This window comes from Agelaius tricolor, unplaced genomic scaffold (genome assembly GCF_023055355.1).
Source record: "Agelaius tricolor isolate 1412-34295 unplaced genomic scaffold, bAgeTri1.0.p SCAF_104, whole genome shotgun sequence".
Taxonomy (NCBI): domain Eukaryota; kingdom Metazoa; phylum Chordata; class Aves; order Passeriformes; family Icteridae; genus Agelaius; species Agelaius tricolor.
In genome coordinates, this window is record NW_027269364.1 from 365,701 (window position 1) to 386,356 (window position 20,656).

Genomic DNA, 20,656 nt, shown 5'->3' on the forward strand with positions numbered 1-20,656 from the left:
TGCTCAGCCTTTACTCAGAGGTTGCTCGGCCCTCTTCACAGACATTACTCAGAGGTTACTCAGAAGCTGCCCAGTCTTCACTCGGAAGTTACACAGCCCTTGAACGGACGTTACTCACAGTTTACTCCGGGGTTGCTCCCAGCCCACACACAAGGGACACATCTCCCCTCACTGGCTACTCCGGGGTTACTTCCACATTACTTTGGGGTTACTCCAAGGCGGAGTTTTACTCCGAGGTTACTCTCACTTTACTCCATGGTGGTGGTTTGCTCTGGGGTTACTCCACTGTTACCCTCACTTTACTCCAGGGTTACCCCCACCTCACTCTGGTTTTACTCTGAGGCTCCTCCCCCTCCCCCAGCCTCACTCAGGACCGCCCATCCCCCATGGGGGCGGGGCCTCGCTCTGTAGTGGGCGGGGTCTCTGTGGCCCCGCCTCCTCCATGGGAAGGGGGGGAGGGGCGGGGGGAGCCCCGGACCGCGATGGGGGGAGGGGAAGGGGGGGAAGGGGCACGGAGCCTGCGGGGGGGGGGGCTGGGTTAAGCCCCACCCCCTCTCTATGACGTCACTGGGGAGGGGGGGAAAGGGGCGGGGCCGCGGCGTTTCGGCTGTAACGGGACCGGACCATTAAAACCTCCCCGGGAGCGGCGTCAGCGTCTGTGACCCCAAAACCAAACCGGGACCCCCAACACCAACCCGAGCCCCCCCCGCGGACCCGAAACACCCCTGGGGACCCCACCCCCCCCAGGACCCCCTCGGGACCCCCAAACAGCCCCGGCCACCCCCCTCCCCCTCAGGCGTGCCGCCATCCCCACCCTCCCCTCCTCTCCCCCCGACCCAATGGTCTCGTCCACGCGCCCAAGGGGCGGGGCCTGAGCAGGCAGCCAATGGCGTGGCGGTGCTACGGTCACGTGAGGGGCGGAGCTGGTTAAAATCGGCGGGGCGGGGCGGCCGCGGCCTCAGTCCGGGCCCGTCCGGAGCCGCTCGGGTGAGGCTCGGCCGCTCCTATCGCGACTTTTTCCCGCTTCTCCCCCTCCTTCTGTCGCGATAATCGCGGCTTTGGCCGCTCTCTGGCCGCTCTTTTGCCTTCCCCCCTCCTCCTTTTTCTCTTCTTTTCCCGCCTCGGCGCTCTGAGGGCCGCGCGGCTCCTGCGCATGCGCGCGCGGGCGGCGGGAGCGGCACTTCCGGGGGGGCGAACACGTGGCCGGGTTGGGGGGGGCTGGAGGGGAGGGAACCACGCGGGGCCACCCGTGACGTCACGGGGGGACGCTGCGGGACGTCAGCGTGAAGGGACGCGTGTGGCTGATGGCGTCACGGGGAGGGGGGGTCGCTGAGGGGGTGTGACGTCACGGGAGGCAGCGGTGATATAGAGGGAGGGCGGGTGGCGTGACGTCATCAAGCGCGGCTTGGGGGGTAGGTGAGCGTTGCGACGTCACGGGGAGGATTAATTGCTGGAGTTGTGACGTCAGCACCGCTCCCTGGCCCAGGTTATTACGTCACCGCAGGGGCAGGGCCCCCACCTTATGACGTCACGGCCGCCCCCGCCCCCCCACGCATGGCGGCGGAGGAGGGGAAGTTGTTCGTGGGGGGCCTCAACTACGACACGGACGAGCAGGGCCTGGAGCAGCACTTCAGCTCCTTCGGGCCCATCTCCGAGGGTGAGACACTAAAACATCCCATAATAATCCTTAATGTATCCTAAAATGATCCTAAAATATCCCAAAATAATCCTAAAACATCCTTAAAATATCCCAAAATGATCCCAAAGTATCCCAGAATCACCCTGGAGCTTCAGCTCCTTCGGGCCCATCTCTGAGGGTGAGAGGCAAAAACACCCCCAAAACACCCCATAATAATCCTTAATGTATCCTAAAATATACTAAAATATCACAAAATAATCCTAAAATATCCTAAAATACCCCAAAATAATACTAAAATATCCTAAAATATCCCAAAATGATCCCAAAGTATCCCAGAATCACTCTGCAGCTTCAGCTCCTTCGGGCCCATCTCTGAGGGTGAGAGGCAAAAACACCCCCAAAACATCCCATAATAATCCTTAATGTAGCCTAAAATATCCTAAAATGATCCTAAAATATACTAAAATATCACAAAATAATACTAAAATATCCTTAAAATAACCCAAAATGATTCCAAAGTATCCCAGAATCACCCTGGAGCTTCAGCTCCTTCGGGCCCATTTCTGAGGGCAAGGCACTAAAACATCCCCAAAACACCCCATAATAATCCTTAATGTATCCCAAAATAATCCTAAAATATCACAAAATATCCTAAATTATAATAAAATAATCCTAAAATATCCCCAAATGATCCCAAAGTATCCCAGCATCACCCTGGAGCTTCAGCTCCTTCAGGCCCATTACCCAGGGTGAGAGACAAAAACATCCCAAAATAATCCTAAAATATTCTTAAAATATCCAAAAATATCACAAAATAATCCTAAAATAATCCTAAAATCGCCTTAAAGTATCCCATTGTATCCCAAAGTACCCTAAAATATCCCCAAAATGCCTCAAAATATCCCAAAATACCCCCCCAAATATTTTAAAAAATCCCCAAAATATTAAAAAATGACCCAAAATACCCCCAAAATATAAAAGAAACCCCCCAAAATATCCCAAAATTACCCCAAAATATCCCAAAACACCCCAAAATATCCAAAATTATCCAAAAATACCCCAAAGTTTCCCAAAACCACCTGGAGATGTTTGGGGGTTCCCTTTGGGATCTTTTGGGGTTTGTTTAGGGATTTTTTTGGGTTCCCTTTAGGGATATTTTACGGATATTTTGGGATATTTTCTGGATGTTTTGGGGATATTTTGGGATATTTTGGGATATTTTCTGGATGTTTTGGGGCCCAGCGGTTCTGGGGCTGCTTTGGGGCCATTTTTGGGCCATTTTGGGGTTTTTTTGGGGATATTTTGGGGTTTCTTTTGGGGCCATTTTGGGGCTGTTTTGGGGCATTTTTGGGCTGTTTTGGGGTCATTTAGGGGTTGGTTTTGGGGCTCCTTTTGGGCTGTTTTGGGGCCATTTTGGGGTTGTTTGGGGTTTATTTTGGGGTTGTCTTTGGGGAGTGTTCGGGGCTGTTTTGGGGATTCTTTGGGTTTTTCTTCAGATATTTTTGGGGCTGTTTTTGGGAAATTTTGGGGCTGTTTTGGGGCTGTTTTGGGGCCATTTTGGGGCTGTTCTGGGGCTGTTCTGGGGTCATTTTTGGGCCGTTTTTGGGGTTATTTTGGGGCTGTTTTGGGGATGTTTTTTGGGCTGTTCTGGGGCTGTTTTGGGGCCATTTTTGGGCTGTTTTGGGGTTGGTTTTGGGGCTGTTTTGGGGATATTTTGGGGTTGGTTTTGGGGCTGTTTGGGGATATTTTGGGGTTCTCTTGGGGGCCGTTCTGGGGATATTTTGAGACCTGTTTGGGGCTGTTCTGGGGTTACTTTTTGGGTTTTTTGGGGATGTTTTTTGGGCTGTTTTGGGGCTGCTTTGAGGCCGTTTTGGGGTTGGTTTTGGGGCTGTTTTGGGGATATTTTGAGACCTGTTTGGGGCTGTTCTGGGGCCGTTTTTGGGGTTACTTTGGGGCTGTTCTGGGGATGTTTTTTGGGCTGTTCTGGGGATGCTTTGAGGCCATTTTTGGGCTGTTATGGGGTTGGTTTTGGGGCTATTTTGGGGATATTTTGGGGTTGGTTTTGGGGCTATTCTGGGGATATTTTGGGGCCTGTTTGGGGCAGTTCTGGGGTTACTTTTTGGGTTTTTTTGGGGATGTTTTTTGGGCTGTTCTGGGGCTGCTTTGGGGCCGTTTTGGGGTTGGTTTTGGGGCTATTTTGGGGTTACTTTGGGGCTGTTCTGGGAATATTTTGGGGCCTGTTTGGGGCTGTTCTGGGGCTGTTTTGGGGATGTTTTTTGGGTTGTTCTGGGGATGCTTTGAGGCCATTTTTGGGCTGTTTTGGGGTTGGTTTTGGGGCTGTTTTGGGGCTCCTTTTGGGGTTGTTTGGGGGATATTTTGAGGTGCCTTTGGGGAGTGTTTGGGGCTGTTTTGGGGATGTTCTGGTTTCTTTTGAGATATTTTGGGGCTGGTTTGGGGAAATTTTGGGGCTGTTCTGGGGTCATTTTTTGGGCTGTTTTGGGGTTATGTTCAGGCTGTTTTTGGGGTTGGTTTTGGGCTGTTCTGGGGATTTTTTTTTGGCTGTTCTAGGGCTACTTAGGGGCCGTTTTTGGGCTGTTTTGGGGTTGTTTTGGGGGCTATTTTGGGTTTATTTTGGGGTTCCCTTTGGGGCCATTCTGGGGATATTTTGGGGCCTGTTTGGGGCTGTTCTGGGGTTACTTTTTGGGCTGTTCTGGGGATTTTTTTTGGGCTGTTCTGGGGCTGCTTTGGGGCCGTTTTTGGGCTGTTTTGGGGTTGATTTTGGGGCTGTTCAGGGGCTCCTTTTGGGGTTGTTTGGGGGATGTTTTGGGGTTCCCTTTGGGGAGTGTTTGGGGCTGTTTTGGGGGTGTTCTGGGTTTCTTTTTAGATATTTTTGGGGCTGGTTTGGAGAAATTTTGGGGCTGTTCTGGGGTCATTTTTTGGGCTGTTTTGGGGTTATGTTCAGGCTGTTTTTGGGGTTACTTTGGGGCTGTTTTGGGGATGTTTTTTGGGCTGTTCTGGGGCTGCTTTGAGGCCATTTTTGGGCTGTTTTGGGGTTGGTTTTGGGGCTGTTTTGGGGAGGTTTTGGGGTTCTCTTTGGGGCTATTCTGGGGATATTTTGGGGCCTGTTTGGGGCTGTTATGGGGCTGATCTGGGGTTACTTTGGGCCTGTTTTAGGGATGTTTTTTGGGCTGTTCTGGGGCTGCTTTGGGGCCATTTTTGGGCCGTTTTGGGGTTGATTTTGGGGCTGTTTTGGGGCTCCCTTTGGGGATATTTTGGGGAAATTTTGGGGCTACTTTGTGGTCATTTTTGGGCTGTTTAGGGGTTGGTTTTTGGGCCGTTTTTGGGGTTACTTTGGGGCTGTTTTGGGGATGTTCTTTGGGTTGTTCTGGGGCTGCTTTGAGGCCATTTTTGGGCTGTTTTGGGGGCTATTTTGGGTTTATTTTGGGGTTCCCTTTGGGGCCATTCTGGGAATATTTTGGGGCCTGTTTGGGTCTGTTTTGGGGTTACTTTTTGGGCTGTTCTGGGGCTGCTTTGAGGCCATTTTTGGAGATGTTTTGTGGTTGGTTTTAGGGCTGTTTTGGGGATATTTTGGGGTTGGTTTTGGGGCTGTTTGGGGATATTTTGGGGTTCTCTTTGGGGCTTTTCTGGGGATATTTTGAGACCTGTTTGGGGCTGTTCTGGGGTTACTTTTTGGGCCGTTTTAGGGATGTTTTTTTTGGCTGTTCTGGGGCTGCTTTGGGGCCGTTTTTGGGCTGTTTTGGGGTTGCTTTTGGGGATGTTTTGGGGATATTTTGGGGTTCCCTTTGGGGCTATTCTGGGGATATTTTGGGGCCTGTTTGGGGCTGTTCTGGGGCTGTTTTGGGGTTACCTTGGGGCCGTTCTGGGGATGTTATTTGGGCTGTTCTGGGGCTGCTTTGGGGCCATTTTTGGGCTATTTTGGGGTTGGTTTTGGGGCTATTTTGGGGTTACTTTGGGGCTGTTCTGGGAATATTTTGGGGCCTGTTTGGGGCTGCTTTGGGGCTATTTTTGGGCTGTTATGGGGTTGGTTTTGGGGATATTTTGGGACCTGTTTGGGGCTGTTCTGGGGTTACTTTTTGGCCTGTTTTAGGGATGTTTTTTTGGCTGTTCTGGGGCTGCTTTGGGGCCGTTTTTGGGCTGTTTTGGGGTTGCTTTTGGGGATGTTTTGGGGATATTTTGGGGTTCCCTTTGGGGCTATTCTGGGGATATTTTGGGGCCTGTTTGGGGCTGTTCTGGGGCTGTTTTGGGGTTACTTTGGGGCTGTTTTGGGGATGTTTTTTGGGCTGTTCTGGGGCTGCTTTGGGGCTATTTTTGGGCTGTTATGGGGTTGTTTTTAGGGCTATTTTGGGGATATTTTAGGGTTCCCTTTGGGGCCATTCTGGGGATATTTTGGGGCCTGTTTGGGGCTGTTCTGGGGTTATTTTTTGGGCTGTTTTGGGGCCATTCTGGGTTTATTTTTGCGCCATTTCTGGGCTGTTCTGAGGTTGTTTTGCCCCCTTGTCCCGCAGTGGTGGTGGTGAAGGACAGGGAGACCCAGCGCTCGCGGGGCTTCGGCTTCGTCACCTTCAGCAACCCCGAGCACGCCAGCGACGCCATGCAGGCCATGAATGGGGAGGTGAGGGCACAGCTGGGCACATCTGGGGCACCTGGGTACACCTGGGGCACCTGGGCACACCTGGGCATGCCAGTGATGCCATGCAGGCCATGAACGGGGAGGTGAGGGCACAGCTGGGCACATCTGGGGACACACCTGGGCACACCTGGGTACACCTGGGCACGCCAGTGACACCATGCAGGCCATGAAGGGGGGGTGGGAGCATCTGGGGACACACCTGGGGACACACCTGGGGACACACCTGGGGACACCTGGGAGGGACCTGGGGGCACCTGGGCACAGCTGGGGACACCTGGAGGCACCTGGGCACACCTGGGGGGCATTTGGGGACACCTGGGCACACCTGGGGCACACCTGGGGAGCATTTGGGGGCACCTGGGCACACCTGGGTACACCTGGGCACGCCAGTGATGCCATGCAGGCCATGAAGGGGGAGGTGGGGGCACCTGGGGGCACACCTGGGGACACAGCTGGGGACACCATGGGGGCACCTGGGAGGGACCTGGGCACAGCTGGGCACACCTGGGGAGCTTTTGGGCACACTGGGGCACATCTGGGGCACTTACGGGGGCACCTGAGAGGGACCTGAGCACAGCTGGGGCACCTGGGTACACCTGGGGGGCATTTGGGGACACCTGGGCACACCTGAAAGGGTTTGGGGACACCTGGGGGGCTTTGGGGTCCCCAGGCCTGTTTGGGGTCCCTTGGAGGGGGGGGGGGGACATTTGGGGTCCCCAGGGGGGGTTGGGGGCAGAACTGAGGAACAGCTTGGGGGCACTCACAGGGGGCTGGGGGAGCCCAGGGGGAACCGAGGTCACCCCAAAGTGTCCCCAAATGTCTCAAACTGTCCCTAAATGTCCCAAACTGTCCCAAAGTGTCCCCAAATGTCCCAAAGTGTCCCCAAATGTCCCGAATTGTCCCCAGATGTCCTGAACTGTCCCCTCTGTCCCCACAGTGCCTGGACGGGCGGCAGATCCGGGTGGATCACGCCGGGAAATCGCCCCGGGGGTCCCGGGGGGGCTTCGGGGGCAACCGGGGCCGGGCCAGGGGCTACGGGCGAGGTGAGAGGGGGTTTGGGGGATTTGGGGTCCTTTTGGGGGGTTTATGGGGTAGGGAGGGGGATTGGGGGGATTTGGGGTCCTTTTTGGGGTTTATGGGGTGAGGAGGGGGTTTGGGGGATTTGGGATTGTTTTGGGGGGTCTATGGGGTGGGGAGGGGGTTTTGGGGGGTTTGGGACCATTTTGGGGGGGTTTATGGGGTGGGGAAGGGGTTTAGGGGATTTGGGACCATTTTGGGGGATTTATGGGGTGTGGAGAGGGGTTTGGGGTCCGGTGTCTTTGGGGTTTGAGGGTTTTGGGTGGGGTCTTTGGGGTTTCGGGAGGGGGTTCAGGGGCTATTTTGGGGGTGGGGAGGGGGTTTTGGTTGTTTGGGGGGGTTTAGGGGCCTTGGGGTGTTTGGGGTTTGGGGTCTTGGGGGTTCATGGCGTGGGAATTTTGGGGCTCTTTCAGGGGGTTTTGGGGTCTGTTGGGATTTTGGGAGGGGGTTCTGGAGCTCTTTTGGGGCGATTTGGGTTTTGGGATGATTTGGGTTTTGGGGTAAGGATTTAGGGGCTCTTACCGGGGTTTATGGTGCTGGGAGGATTTGGGGTGGGGTCAGAGGGGGATTTTTGGGGATTTTGGAGGGGGAAGAAGCTTAAAAAAACTCAAGGTTTCGAGGATTCAGGAGGAATTTGAGATAGTGTAAGGAAGGTTTTTAACAGGGTTTTTTTTTTTCTTGAATTCCCCCAAATTTGGGGTTTTTGCAGGAGGAGGCGACCGAGGCTACGGCGGCCGCTACGAGGGGCGCCCGGGGGGCTACGGGGGAGGCCGGGACTACGGCGGCCGGTGAGGGGCAAAGGGGGATTTGGGGGGGCTGGGGAGGGGTTTGGGGGGTTAGGGAGGGATTTTGGGGAATTTGGGGGGATAGGGAGGGGTTTGGGGGGTTTAGGGGGGGTTAGGGAGGGGTTTGGGGGGGTTTGGGGAGGGAATTTGGGGAGCTTGGGGGGGTTAGGGAGGGATTTGGGGGAATTTTGGGGGGGTTAGGGAGGGATTTGGGGGGTTTGGGGAGGGAATTTGGGGGATTTGGGGAGGGAATTTGGGGGGGTTAGGGAGGGGTTTGGGGGTGGTTAGGGAGGGGTTAGGGGGCTTTGGGGAGGGAATGTGGGGAATTTTGGGAGGCTGGGGAGGCGTTTGGGGGGTTAGGGAGGGAGTTTGGGGAATTTGGGGAGGGAATTTAAGGGGGTTAGGGAGGGGTTTAGGGGGGTTAGGGAGGGAGTTTGGGGAATTTGGGGGGGTTAGGGAGGGGTTTGGGGGGTTTGGGGAAGGAATTTGGGGGAGCTGGGGAGGGATTTGGGGGAATTTTGGGAGGCTGGGGAGGGGTTTGGGGAGGGGTTTTGGGAAATTTAGGGGGGTGAGGGAGGGGTTTTGGGGAATTTGGGGAGGGAATTTGGGGGTTTGGGGGGGATTTTGGGGAGGGAGTTTGGGGGTTTAGGGAGGGATTTTGGGGAATTTGAGGGTTAGGGAGGGATTTTGGGGTGTTTGGGGAGAGATTTTGGGGAGCTTGGGGGGGTTAGGGAGGGATTTGGGGGAATTTTGGGGGGGTTAGGGAGGGATTTGGGGGGTTTGGGGAGGGAATTTGGGGGATTTGGGGAGGGAATTTGGGGGGTTTGGAGAGAGAATTTGGGGGGGTTAGGGAGGGGTTTGGGGGGGTTGGGAGGGAATTTGGGGGTTTGGGGAGGGATTTTGGAGAATTTGGGGGGGTTAGGGAGGGATTTGGTGAATTTGGGGGGGTTTGGGGAAGGGTTTGGGGGGTTTGGAGAGAGAATTTGGGGGCGTTAGGGAGGGATTTGAGGGGTTTGGGGAGGGGATTTGGGGGGGCTGGGGAGGAGTTTGGGGGGTTTGGGGAGGGAATTTGGGGAATTTGGGGGGGTTAGGGAGGGGTTTGGGGGTTTGGGGAGGGGTTTTGGAGAATTTAGGGAGGGGTTTGAAGGGTCTGGGGCGATTTTGGGGGGAGCTGAGGAGGGATTTGGGGGGGATTTAGGGGGTTAGAGAGAGGTTTAGGGGCCTAGGAGTGATTTGGGGGTTAGGGAGGGATTTGGGGGGACTGGGGAGGGGTTTTGGGGGGGATTTGGGGAGGGGTTTAGGGGGGCTGGAAGCAATTTGGGGGGTTCGGGAGCGATTTTGGGGGTTTAGGGGCAATTTGGGGGGGCTGGAGAGGGGTTTGGGGTTTTTTGGGGGTACCCTGGGGGTCTTTGAGGGATTCCAGGGGTCTTGGGCAAGGGTTTGGTGGTCCTGGGGGGGCATCTTGGGGGTCCTGGGGAGGAGTTTGGGGGTGCCCAGGGGGAGATTTGGGGGTTCAGGAGGGGAACCCGGGGGGTTTTGGGGTTTCTGGGAATTTTTGGGGGGGTCCTGGGGGGGGTTTGGGAATCCTGGGGGGTTTTGGGGTTTCTGGGGATTTTTGGGGGGTCCTGGGGGGGTTTTGGGGTTTCTGGGGATTTTTGGGGGATCCCTTTGGGGGGGATTTCTGGGGGGGTCTTTTGGGGGTTCAGGAACGGCTGCAAAAACCTGGGGGGGCGTTTTTGGGTTTGGGGTGTCCCCTGGCTTTGGGGGTGCACCCAGGGATTTGAGGAGGGGTCCTGGGTTTTGGGGTGCACCCAGGAGTTTTGGAGGGCACCCAGGGATTTAGGGGGTGGTGGGGGTTTTGGTGGGGGGTCCTGGGTTTTGGGGTGCACCCAGGGGTTTTGGGGGGCACCCAGGGGTTTTATGGGGGGAGTCCTGGGTTTTGGGGTGCACCCAGGGGTTTCGGGGTGCACCCAGAGGTTTTGGGGGGTCCTGGGTTTTGGGGGGGTCCTGGGTTTTTTGGGGGTCACCCCTGGGTTTAGGGAGGGATCCTGGGTTTTGGGGTGCACCTGGGGGTTTTGAGGGGGTGTCCTGGGTTTTGGGGTGCACTGCTGGGTTTTGGGGGGGTCCTGGGCTTTGGGGTGCACGCAAGGGTTTTGGTGGGGGGTCCTGGGCTTTGTGGGGGGTTCTGGGTTTTGGGGTGCACTCAGGAGTTTTGGGGGGCACCCCTGGGTTTTGTGGGGGCACCCAGGGGTTTAGAGAGGGGTCCTGGGTTTTAGGGTGCACCCCTGGGTTTTGTTGTGCACCCCTGGATTTTTGGGGGGGTTCCTGGGTTTTGGGGTCCCTTCCCAGGTGCTGACCCCCCCTCCCCCCCCCCAGGCAGGGGGGTTATGGCGAGCGCTTCCCGTCGGCCTCGTACCGGGACAATTATGACAACTGAGGTAGGGACCCCAAAACCGGGGGACCCCGAAATCTGGGGGTACCCCTAAATCCTGGGGAGCACCCCAGAACTGATCCAGGGCACCCCAAAAGCTGGGGAGACCCCAAATCAGGGGTACCCCAAAAGCTGGGGGGGACCCCAAACCTGGGGGAACCCCAAACCTGGGGGAACCCCAAAACCCCAAACCTGGGGGGCACCCCAGAAGTTATCTAGGGCACCCCCAAACTGGGGGGGACCCCAAAACCGGGGGACCCCAAAACGGGGGGGCACCCCAGAACTGCCTGGGGGCACCCCCAAACTGGGGGGACCCCCAAACTGGGGGACCCCAAAGCTGGGGGTTACCCCTAAACCTGAGGCCATCCTATACAGGGGAGACCCCAAAACCGGGGGGGCACCCCAGAACTGACTTAGGGCACTGACTTAGGGCACCCCCAGACTGGGGGAACCCCTAAATCTGGGGGCACCCCTAAATCTGGGGGCACCCCAGAACTTAATGGGGCACCCCTAAAAATTATTGAGGGACCCAAAAATCATGGGGGACCCCAAAACTGATCTGGGGTACCCCAGAACCGACCAGGGAGACCCCAAAAGTGACTCAAGACATCCCAAAAGGGACAAGGGACACCCCAAAAGTGTCAGGGGCACCCCAGAATTCACCAGGACACCCCAAAACTGACCAGGGACACCCCGAAAGTGACTGAGGGCCACCCAGAACTGACCAGGGTCACCCCAAATGTGACCTGGGGTACCCCAAAATTGACTGGAGGGACCCCAAAAATGTCCAGAGACCCCCCCCAGACCCACCCCCAAAACGTTGTTGGGGTTTGCGCAGTTCCCTGAGCTCCCCCAAAAGGATTTTGGGGATTTTAAAGCCCCCCCAAATCAATTTTAAGGAAGTTTGGATTTCCCAATAATTTTGGGGTGCCCCAACTGATATTCAAGGGTTTGGGGGTTCTCTAAGCCCCAAAATTCTCAATTTGGAGAGACTTTCTCAGAAATTTTGGATTTTTGGGGTTTTCTGTGGATGGCAGAATTCCCAGTTTTGGGGTGATCTTTGAACCCCTCCCCCAAAATTTTTTTGGGGGGTCCTGACCCTTCCCAAGCCCCATTTGGGGGTCCCAGGATGCTCCCAAATGAGTTTGTGGGGGGGAGGGGAATTTGGGGGGAATTTTTTTTGGGTTTCCCCATTTCGGGGAGGGGTTTAGGGGGGTCCCGGCTTTGCCCGTCCCCAATTGTTGGGGTGGGGGGAGGGGTCTCCCCCCGCCCCTCCCCCACTGATCTCCTTCTCATCCTCAGCTCCGGAGCCTCGGCCGGAGCCTGGGGGGCCCCTCCCCCCCTGGGCCGTGGATGGACAACGAGGGGGGGGAGGGGAGGGAGGGGGAGGGGACCCCGAGTTTGTATCGTGGGACAATAAAGGACAGAGTCCCTCCCCCCACCGTGTGACACTGAAGGCTCTGTCCCCTCCCCCACCCGGCGGGGACAATAAAGGACAAAGCCCCTCCCCCACCCTGGGGGGTCCTGGATGGATTTAAGGGGGGTTCAGGGGGAGGGGGAGGGGAAAAATGTGGAAATTTGGGGGGGGGGGTTGGTGGCACCAGGGGTGGAGACAGGGGGACACGGGGACGTGGGGTATGGAATGGGGACGGGGGGGACAGGAATGGGGACCTGGGACAAAGGGACAGGGGTGGGGACAGAGGGACATGGGGCAGGATGAGGACACAATAAAGGACACATGGGCGGGGCATAGAGACACCGTGGGGACAGGGGGAAGGACACGATGGGGGCAGGGTGGGGACAGGACGGGACACGATGGGGGCAGGGTGGGGGCTCGAGGCTGCCGTTGTTGCCAAACTTTGATTTCACACCTGAGGGTCCAGTACAAAATTGGGGGATAGGGAAGGTTTGGAAATGCGGGTGTGGCCCTCTAAATGGGGCGGAGTGGGCGTGGCCTCTAAAAGCGGGCGTGGTCTGAATGCATTACTAGCCAGGGAGTAAATGTGAGTGACAGGAAAATGGGCGGGGCTTCACTCAAGGCCGTAAAGAACGACAGCCGTAGAATCAGGGGGGCGGGGCTTCACTCAAGGCCGTAAAGAACGACAGCCGTAGAATCAGGGGGGCGGGGCTTCACTCAAGGCCGTAAAGAGCGACAGCCGTAGAATCGGCCGTAAAACTGCCGTAAAGCAGAACTGTCGTAAAATTGCCGTAAAGCGCGACTGTCGCAAAAGGTGTCGTAAAGCAAAACTGTCGTAAAAGGTGCCGTAAAGCAGAACTGTCGTAAAAGGTGCCGTAAAGTGCGAGTGTCGTAAAACTGTCGTAAAGCGCGACTGTCGTAAAATTGCCGTAAAGCAAAACTGTCGTAAAAGGTGCCGTAAAGTGCGACTGTCGTAAAAGGTGCCGTAAAGCAAAACTGTCGTAAAACTGCCGTAAAGTGCGACTGTCGTAAAACTGCCGTAAAGTGCGACTGTCGTAAAAGGTGCCGTAAAGCAAAACTGTCGTAAAACTGCCGTAAAGCGCGACCGTCGTAAAAGGTGCCGTAAAGCAAAACTGTCGTGAAACTGCCGTAAAGTGCGGCTGTCGTAAAAGGTGCCGTAAAGCGCGACTGTCGTAAAAGGTGCCGTAAAGCGCGACTGTCGTAAAAGGTGCCGTAAAGCAAAACTGTCGTAAAACTGCCGTAAAGTGCGACTGTCGCAAAAAGGTGCCGTAAAGTGCGACTGTCGTAAAAGGTGCCGTAAAGCAAAACTGTCGTAAAACTGCCGTAAAGTGCGGCTGTCGTAAAAGGTGCCGTAAAGCGCGACTGTCGTAAAAGGTGCCGTAAAGCGCGACTGTCGTAAAAGGTGCCGTAAAGCAAAACTGTCGTAAAACTGCCGTAAAGCGCGACTGTCGTAAAAGGTGCCGTAAAGCAAAACTGTGGTGAAAGGTGCCGTAAAGTGCGACTGTCGCAAAAGGTGCCGTAAAGTGCGACTGTCGCGAAAGGTGCCGTAAAGTGCGACTGTCGTAAAAGGTGCCGTAAAGCAAAACTGTCGTAAAACTGCCGTAAAGTGCGACTGTCGCAAAAAGGTGCCGTAAAGCGCGACTGTCGCAAAAGGTGCCGCAAAGCGCGACTGTCGTAAAAGGTGCCGTAAAGCAAAACTGTCGTAAAGGTGCCGTAAAGTGCGACTGTCGTAAAAGGTGCCGTAAAGCGCGACTGTCGTAAAATTGCCGTAAAGCAAAACTGTCGTAAAAGGTGCCGTAAAGCAGAACTGTCGTTTAAAAGTGTCGTAAAGCGCGACTGTCGTAAAAAAAGTGCTGTAATGATCTGATTGAGGACATTGCTTCTGCACCATCGAGGTTTTTGAGACACTGGTCCAAAAATAGGACAAACTCACGTGCCTACGACAGAGATCTCTATAAGCAACTAAAGCCTTCTTTAAGGTCCATACCAAGACAGTTATGGAAATGGTTCTTAATAAACGGTTTAGAATGGACTTTAATGAGTTCCCCCAGTGCTGACCGGTCAGCCGTGTTTCCCAGAGACTTTTAGGACACAGTTTGAGTTAAGCACTTTATTAGTATCTCCCGCCGAGACATGGCCGCCGCGGAGCAGAGCTGCCCCCAGCTTGCCGGGCACTGCTTGAGCCGTTTGCTGCGCGGGGGATGCCCTCAGCAGCCGCCCCGCCGAGCTCTGCCCGTGCTGCGAGTCCGCCCCTTTGAGCCGCTATGGGACTGCAACGGGACACGCCCCTCGCAGCTCCAGTACCCGCGGTCCTGCTCACCCCGCCCCCGCCCTCGCGGTCCCGACCCCGTTCCCCCCCGGCCCCAGCCACCCCACCGGCCCCTCCCGCCATCCCCGCCTTTGCCATCCCGTTGGTCCCGGCTACCGCGGTCCCCGCCCCTCAATTCCGCCTCTACGAGCCCGCCCACCGGCGTCACCGCGGCCCCGCCCCTTTCTGCCCCCCGCCGCTTTCCCCCCTCTACCCGCGAGTGCAGCCGCCCCCAAGTCCCGCTCGCCCCCTTTGCCGACACAGCGGGGCCGGTGCCGCCCCTGCTGCGTCTTTGCCGTTCCCTGCGGCTCCGGGCTCTGCGGTGCCGAGCGCGCCTGGCGCGGCCGCGCTGCGTCCCCAGCGCCCCCTGTGCGCGTTGCCGCGGGAAGCCCGCCCCGCGCTGCCGTGCAGCGCACCCCGAGCTGCCCGCGGACCCCCGCGGCAGGGCAGACGCCCATGTTTATTCCCGTCCCTGCCCGCGTTTCGGTTCAATCCCCCGGTCCCGGCACGGCTCCGCTTGCGCTGGGACCGGGGCGCCCCAGCCCCGCCCGGCCACCCCGTGCCGGCGCCGCGGCGTCTGCAGCCTCTGCTGTGCCTGGCGCCGCTCCTGCTCAGCCTCCCGTGCCTGGCGCCGCTCCAGCCAAGCCTCCCGTGCCTGGCGCCGCTCCAGCCAAGCCTCCCGTGCCGGCCGCCGCTCCAGCGCAGCCTCCCGTGCCGGCCGCCGCTCCAGCGCAGCCTCCCGTGCCGGCCGCCGCTCCAGCGCAGCCTCCCGGCAGCGCCGCCCCTGCCCGCCGGGCCAGCGGCCACCCCCCCCAGCCCCCAGCGGCCGCGCGCCGCGCTCCAGCCGCCCGCCCAGCCCACCATAGCTCGCCGTGCCCCTTCCGCGGCAGCTCCCGCCGCCTCCACGCCGCTCCTCCCGCCTCCCGCCAGCCCCCCGGGATCATCTCCCGCTGACGGGGCCGCCCCGCCGCCTCCCGCGGTCGGTTTTCCGCTCCTGCCGCCGCCGCTCCATGGCGGGCCGAGCCGTCCCTTCCTCCCCGCAGCCTCCCGCTTCAGAGCTGCTGGATGGCGCGGCTCCGCCGCCTCCTGAAGCCACGGCCGTCCCGGCGTTCCCTTCCACAGCCGCAGCCGCGGCCCCGTTCCCGTTTCCGCAGCCCCACCGCGCCTGCCAAGATGGCTGCCCGCGCATGCGCAGTTGCTACCCCCCCCCACGAGCGATATCCCTCCGCGCCGACCCATGCAAGCACAGCGCCGCTTCCGGGATCAGCCGCACGCATGCGCAGTTCTCTCTCTCCACGGCCCCGCCACCACCCCCCCCACTGCTTTGGCCGCAGCTTTGGTAGAGCTCGGTCCCGGTTCCGAGCCGCTGCGTGCCGCTGTCCGGCCACAGCCGGCATCCCTGTGCCCGGGCACGCCGCTTCCGCCGCCACCGGGTCTGTACACGGCACCACAGGAGGTGAAAACTGCAGCGCCTTGCGTGTATCCTTCCGCGTCTCTCCTTCTGCCGGAGCTTGAGGACCCGGCACAGCCGCATCACCGCGAGATCCCTCCACACAACCCATCCCGAATGTGCCTCCGCGTTTTCGCCTTCCACACTCTTAGCTCTGAGTGGGACTACTTTGTGTCACGATTCGTCCGCACATTCACGCACACACCGTGTGAGGGCCCAGCCCCCGGGAGCCCTCTGATTGGGTGATCCAGGAAGTGGGCGTGGCCTCACGGAAGGGCGGGGCTTTTTGCGGCACCTTCAAAGGGCCACGCCCAGGTGGGGCCCGACGCCAGCGCCTTAAAGGGGCCACACATACAGGGGGCAGCCCCCTCCCTTCCAACGAGCCACACCCGGCCGAGCCCCTTTAAGAGAGGGGGTCCCACACGGGGTGCCTTAAAAGGGCAACACCCCTTCAGGGGGCGGGGCCTCCATTAGAAAGCGCCCGCCCGCTTTAAGACTCTTCAAACGGCGCCCGGTGGGGCCCACCCAGAACACCTCAGGGAGGGCGGGGGGTCCCGAAAAGATGGGGAGGGGTCCCTAAAAATCCCCCCCAGGGCCGGGCTCTTCTCAGGGCTCGTCCTCCATGCTGAGGCTGCTGCGGGGGCTGGAGGCTCTTGAGGGGCCCGGTGAGGCCAGGAGGGCGCCGGGGGGGCCGAGCGGGGACAGCGCCCCCCCATCGTCCATCAGGATGTCCTCGAGGGTCCCCTCGGGGCCCCCCAGCGCCAGGGGCAGCGCCAGCCCCGGGGGCAGCTCCAGCAGGCACTGGGGGGTGGCCGGGGGAAAGGGGGGACCCCCCCCCGAGGGCTCCTCGCAGCCGCCCTCGGCCACGGCGGGGGTCAGGGGGAGCCCGTGGATTTGGGCCTGGAGCTCCAGTTCCTGCAGGTGGAATTGGGGGTTCGGTGACTCAATTATCCCAAATATCCTGATGCAGACATTCCCTGGATTCCCCTCCAGACCATCCCAAACTCCCCCCACCCCAAAACCGACCCCAAAACCCATCCCATTCCCACATTCCCATTCCGTGTTTCTGATCCCAATCCCGCAATTCTTATCCCACGTTCCCAATCCTGATCCCGTACCTGATCCCATTCCCAACCCCAATCCCACATTCCCAATCCCCCATTGCCATTCCCAATCTCACATTCCCATCCCCATATTCCTGACCCCAATCCCAATCCCACAATCCCAATCCCATTCCACACCTGCACCCAGAGCTGCAGGCTGCGGTTCTGCTGCTCCTGATCCCATTCCCAATCCCATTCCCCCATGTTCTCATTCCCATATTCCCAATCCCGTACCTGCACCCGGAGCTGCAGGCTGCGGTTCTGCTGCTCCTGAAGCCATTCCAATCCCATTCCCACAATCCCAATCCCATTCCCACAATCCCAATCCCATTCCCACAATCCCAATCCCATTCCCACATTCCCACACCTGCACCCGGAGCTGCAGGCTGCGGTTCTGCTGCTCCTGATCCCATTCCCACATTCCCAATCCCATTCCCACAATCCCACACCTGCACCCGGAGCTGCAGGCTGCGGTTCTGCTGCTCCTGATCCCATTCCCACATTCCCAATCCCATTCCCACATTCCCACACCTGCACCCGGAGCTGCAGGCTGCGGTTCTACTGCTCCTGATCCCATTCCCAATCCCATTCCCACATTCCCAATCCCATTCCCACAATCCCACACCTGCACCCGGAGCTGCAGGCTGCGGTTCTGCTGCTCCAGGCGCTGCTGCTGCAGCTCCAGCTCCCGCGCTCGCTGCGTCTCCTTCTGCAGCTTGCGGATGTAATCGACCGAGGCCTTCAGGATCGTGCCCTTGTTCCAGCGCATCTCCCTGCCGGGGTGGGCCTGGGGTCAGCCTGGGACCACCCCCAGGAACACCAGGACCACCCCAAAAATACCCCTGGAACCACCCCAAAATCCCCCTGGAACCACCCCAAAACACCCCTGGAACCACCCGCAAAATACCCCTGGACCACCCCCAAAAATACCCTTGGACCACCCCCAAATCCCCCTGGGACCACCCCCAAAATACCCCTGGAACCACCCCCAAAATACCCTTGGGACCACCCCTAAAAATACCCCTGGGACCACCCGGATTACCCCAGGATCAGCCCCAAACTCCTGGGATCTACCAGGACCACCCCATAATACCCTGGAACCACCCCCAAAATACCCTTGGGACACCCCAAAATCCCCCTGGGACCACCAGGATCACCCCAGGATCAGCCCCGAAACATCCCTGGGATCACTGGGACCACCCTCAAAATACCCTGGGATCACCCCCAAACCACCTGGGACCACCCCAGGATCAGCCTGGGGTCAGCCTGGACCACCCCCAAAATACCCTGGGATCATCCCCTGAAACACCCCCAAATCACCCCAGGATCAGCCTGGGAAACACCCCCAAAATACCCTGAGATCACTGGGATCAGCCCCGAGACCCCTGGGACCACCCCCCAAAATACCCCTGGGACCACCCCAGGATCACCCCTTGAAACGCCCCCAAATCACCCCGGGATCAGCCTGGGACCACCCCCCAAAATACACCTGGGACCACCCCCCAAAATACACCTGGGACTACCCCAGACCCCCTCAGGATCAGCCTGGGATCACCCCTGAAACACCCCCAGGGTCACCGGGATCACCCCAGGATTGGCCCCTGAAGTACCCCCAGGATCATTCCAGAACATTCCTGGATCACCCCAACCCCAGCAGATCCCACCACAGCAACCCCTGGGTGCCCCAGACCCTCTCAGGTTCCCTTCCAGGACCTGCCACGGGGGTCCCTGGACACCTGAACCCCTCTAGACCCCAACCCTGGGGGTCCCTAAATTTCAAATTTCCCTTCCAGGACCTGCTCTGGGGCTCCCTGTGTGTCCTTGTCCCCTTCCAGGCCCCGCCTGGGGGTCCCTGGCTGCCCAATTTTCCCTTCCAGGACCTGCCCAGCCCCTCCCTCACTCACGGGTCGCTGTTTTTGGGGATCAGGGTCCCCAATTCTTGATCCGGTCGTTGATGTTGAAGCGCCGGCGCCGCTCGACTGGGGGGGGACACACAAGTGAGACCCCCCCAAAAAACCCATCCCCCATCCCCTGGGACACCCAGAACCCCCCAGGACCCACCAAAACCTCACAGGGACCCCCCAGGACCCCTCCCCAAGCCCCTGTGGACCTCCAAGACCCTCAGACTCCCCAGGACCCCCAAAAACCTCACAGGGACCCCCCCAAGACCCCCAGGGACTCACCTGGACCCCCCCCCAGCCCCAAGGGACCCCCAAAAGCTACTGGGACCCCCAAAAGCCACTGGGACCCCCCCAAGACCCCCTTGAGATTCCTCCAGGACCCCCCCAAGCCCCCCTGGACCCCCTGGAACACACCCAGGACCCCCCAAAACTCCTCAGTACCTCCCAGGACCCCCCCCAGATCGCCCCAAAACCCCCCAGGATCCTTCAGGACACCCCCAGGACCCCCCAAGAACCCCTAAACCCCCCCAGGACCCCCAACCTTCCCCCTTCCCCCCAGTCCCCTCTCAGACCCCCCAAAACCCCTCAGTACCTCCCCAGGACCCCCCCCAAAACCCCCCAGGAGCTTTTCAGGACCCCCAAATCCCCCCAAGACAAAACCAGGACCCCGCCAAAACCCTCAGTACCTTCCCAGGACCCCCCCAAACCCCCCCAAGACCCCTCCAGGACCCCCCAAAATCCCTCCCCAGCTCACTGAGGTTGTGGTTGTCCTTTTCTGCCTCTCCTTCAGCAGCGCCTTGGCTCCGATTCTGGGGGGGGGGGAATGGAGGAGGGGCACACTCAGAGACCCCCCCTCAAATTATGGAGACGCCCCCTCAAATTATGGGACCCCCCCACACTCCACAGCGAAGCCCTGCCCCCCAAAAACCCCAAATTCGGCCCCAGTTGGACCCAGAGGCCACCATGGGGGGAGCCCAACCCCTTTTAATGTCCCAGAGACCCCTCCCCACATGGGACCCCCCCCCAAAAAACCCTCCAGAGACCCCTCCCCTGCTTTTATCCCCTTAGAGACCCCCCCAAGGACCCCTCCCCACCATGGGACCCCCCCCAAAACCCCTTTTACCCCCTCAAGGGCCACCCCCAAACCAATGACCCTTAATGCCCCTCCTCACCCCCAGGGACCCCCAAAACCCCCCAGGACCCCTCCCACCCCTCAGGGACCCCCAAAAACCCCTCAGGACCCCTCCCCACCATGGGGACCCCTCTGAGCCCCCCCTAACTCCCCCCAGGGACCCCTCCCCTCCATTTCCACCTCCTTAGAGACCCCCCCCCAAAAGACCCTCCCCACCATGGGGACGCCCTATGAACCCCCCCAGGGACCCCTCCCCACCATGGGGACCCCCCAAACCCCTCTGAGCCCCCCCAAAGACCCCTCCCCACCCCCCAGAGCCCCCCAGGACCCCCCAGACCTGAGAGCTCGGCCTTGACCCGGGCAGCTCGGCCGGGCAGGAGCTGCTCCCGCCCTGGGCGGGGCTGAAAACCTCCAGGAGGGGCCCGGGGGCGGGGACCTGCCCGAGGGGGCGTGGTCAGAAAGGCCACGCCCACACGGACCACCGCCCACCAATGCCGGACAACCCATCAGGGGTGATGGACAAGGCCACGCCCATTTGTATGCAAGCCACGCCCACTTGGCAGTCATGCCACAGGCCACGCCCCCTTCAGGCCACACCCTTTTTAGGCCACACCCCTTCCTTATGTCTTTATATGACAACAAACCCACATCCTTGCCTTATATGGAGAAGCCACACCCCCAGCTCCTTATAAGGCAACAAGCCACACCCATGCCCTTATATGGAACAATGCAAAATTTGCT

General features: G+C 58.9%; 2 protein-coding genes across 2 annotated transcripts; one reads left to right on the forward strand and one right to left on the reverse strand.

Moving 5' to 3' along the window:
- Positions 1–848: 848 nt before the first annotated feature.
- Positions 849–12,095, forward strand: LOC139586117 (RNA-binding protein 3-like). The gene is made up of 7 exons (XM_071419293.1): positions 849–987; positions 1,487–1,657; positions 6,166–6,272; positions 7,228–7,333; positions 8,077–8,155; positions 10,529–10,590; positions 11,886–12,095. Exons 2-6 carry the CDS (start codon positions 1,555–1,557, stop codon positions 10,587–10,589), a joined length of 456 nt encoding a protein of 151 aa, XP_071275394.1. The 5' UTR covers positions 849–987; positions 1,487–1,554; the 3' UTR covers position 10,590; positions 11,886–12,095.
- Positions 12,096–14,116: 2,021 nt separating this feature from the next.
- Positions 14,117–20,422, reverse strand: LOC139586127 (transcription factor E3-like). The gene is given in 6 exon segments (XM_071419306.1): positions 14,117–16,694; positions 17,508–17,655; positions 18,787–18,823; positions 18,826–18,861; positions 19,538–19,584; positions 20,244–20,422. Coding segments are annotated over 6 exon segments (756 nt in total). The 3' UTR covers positions 14,117–16,385.
- Positions 20,423–20,656: the final 234 nt, after the last annotated feature.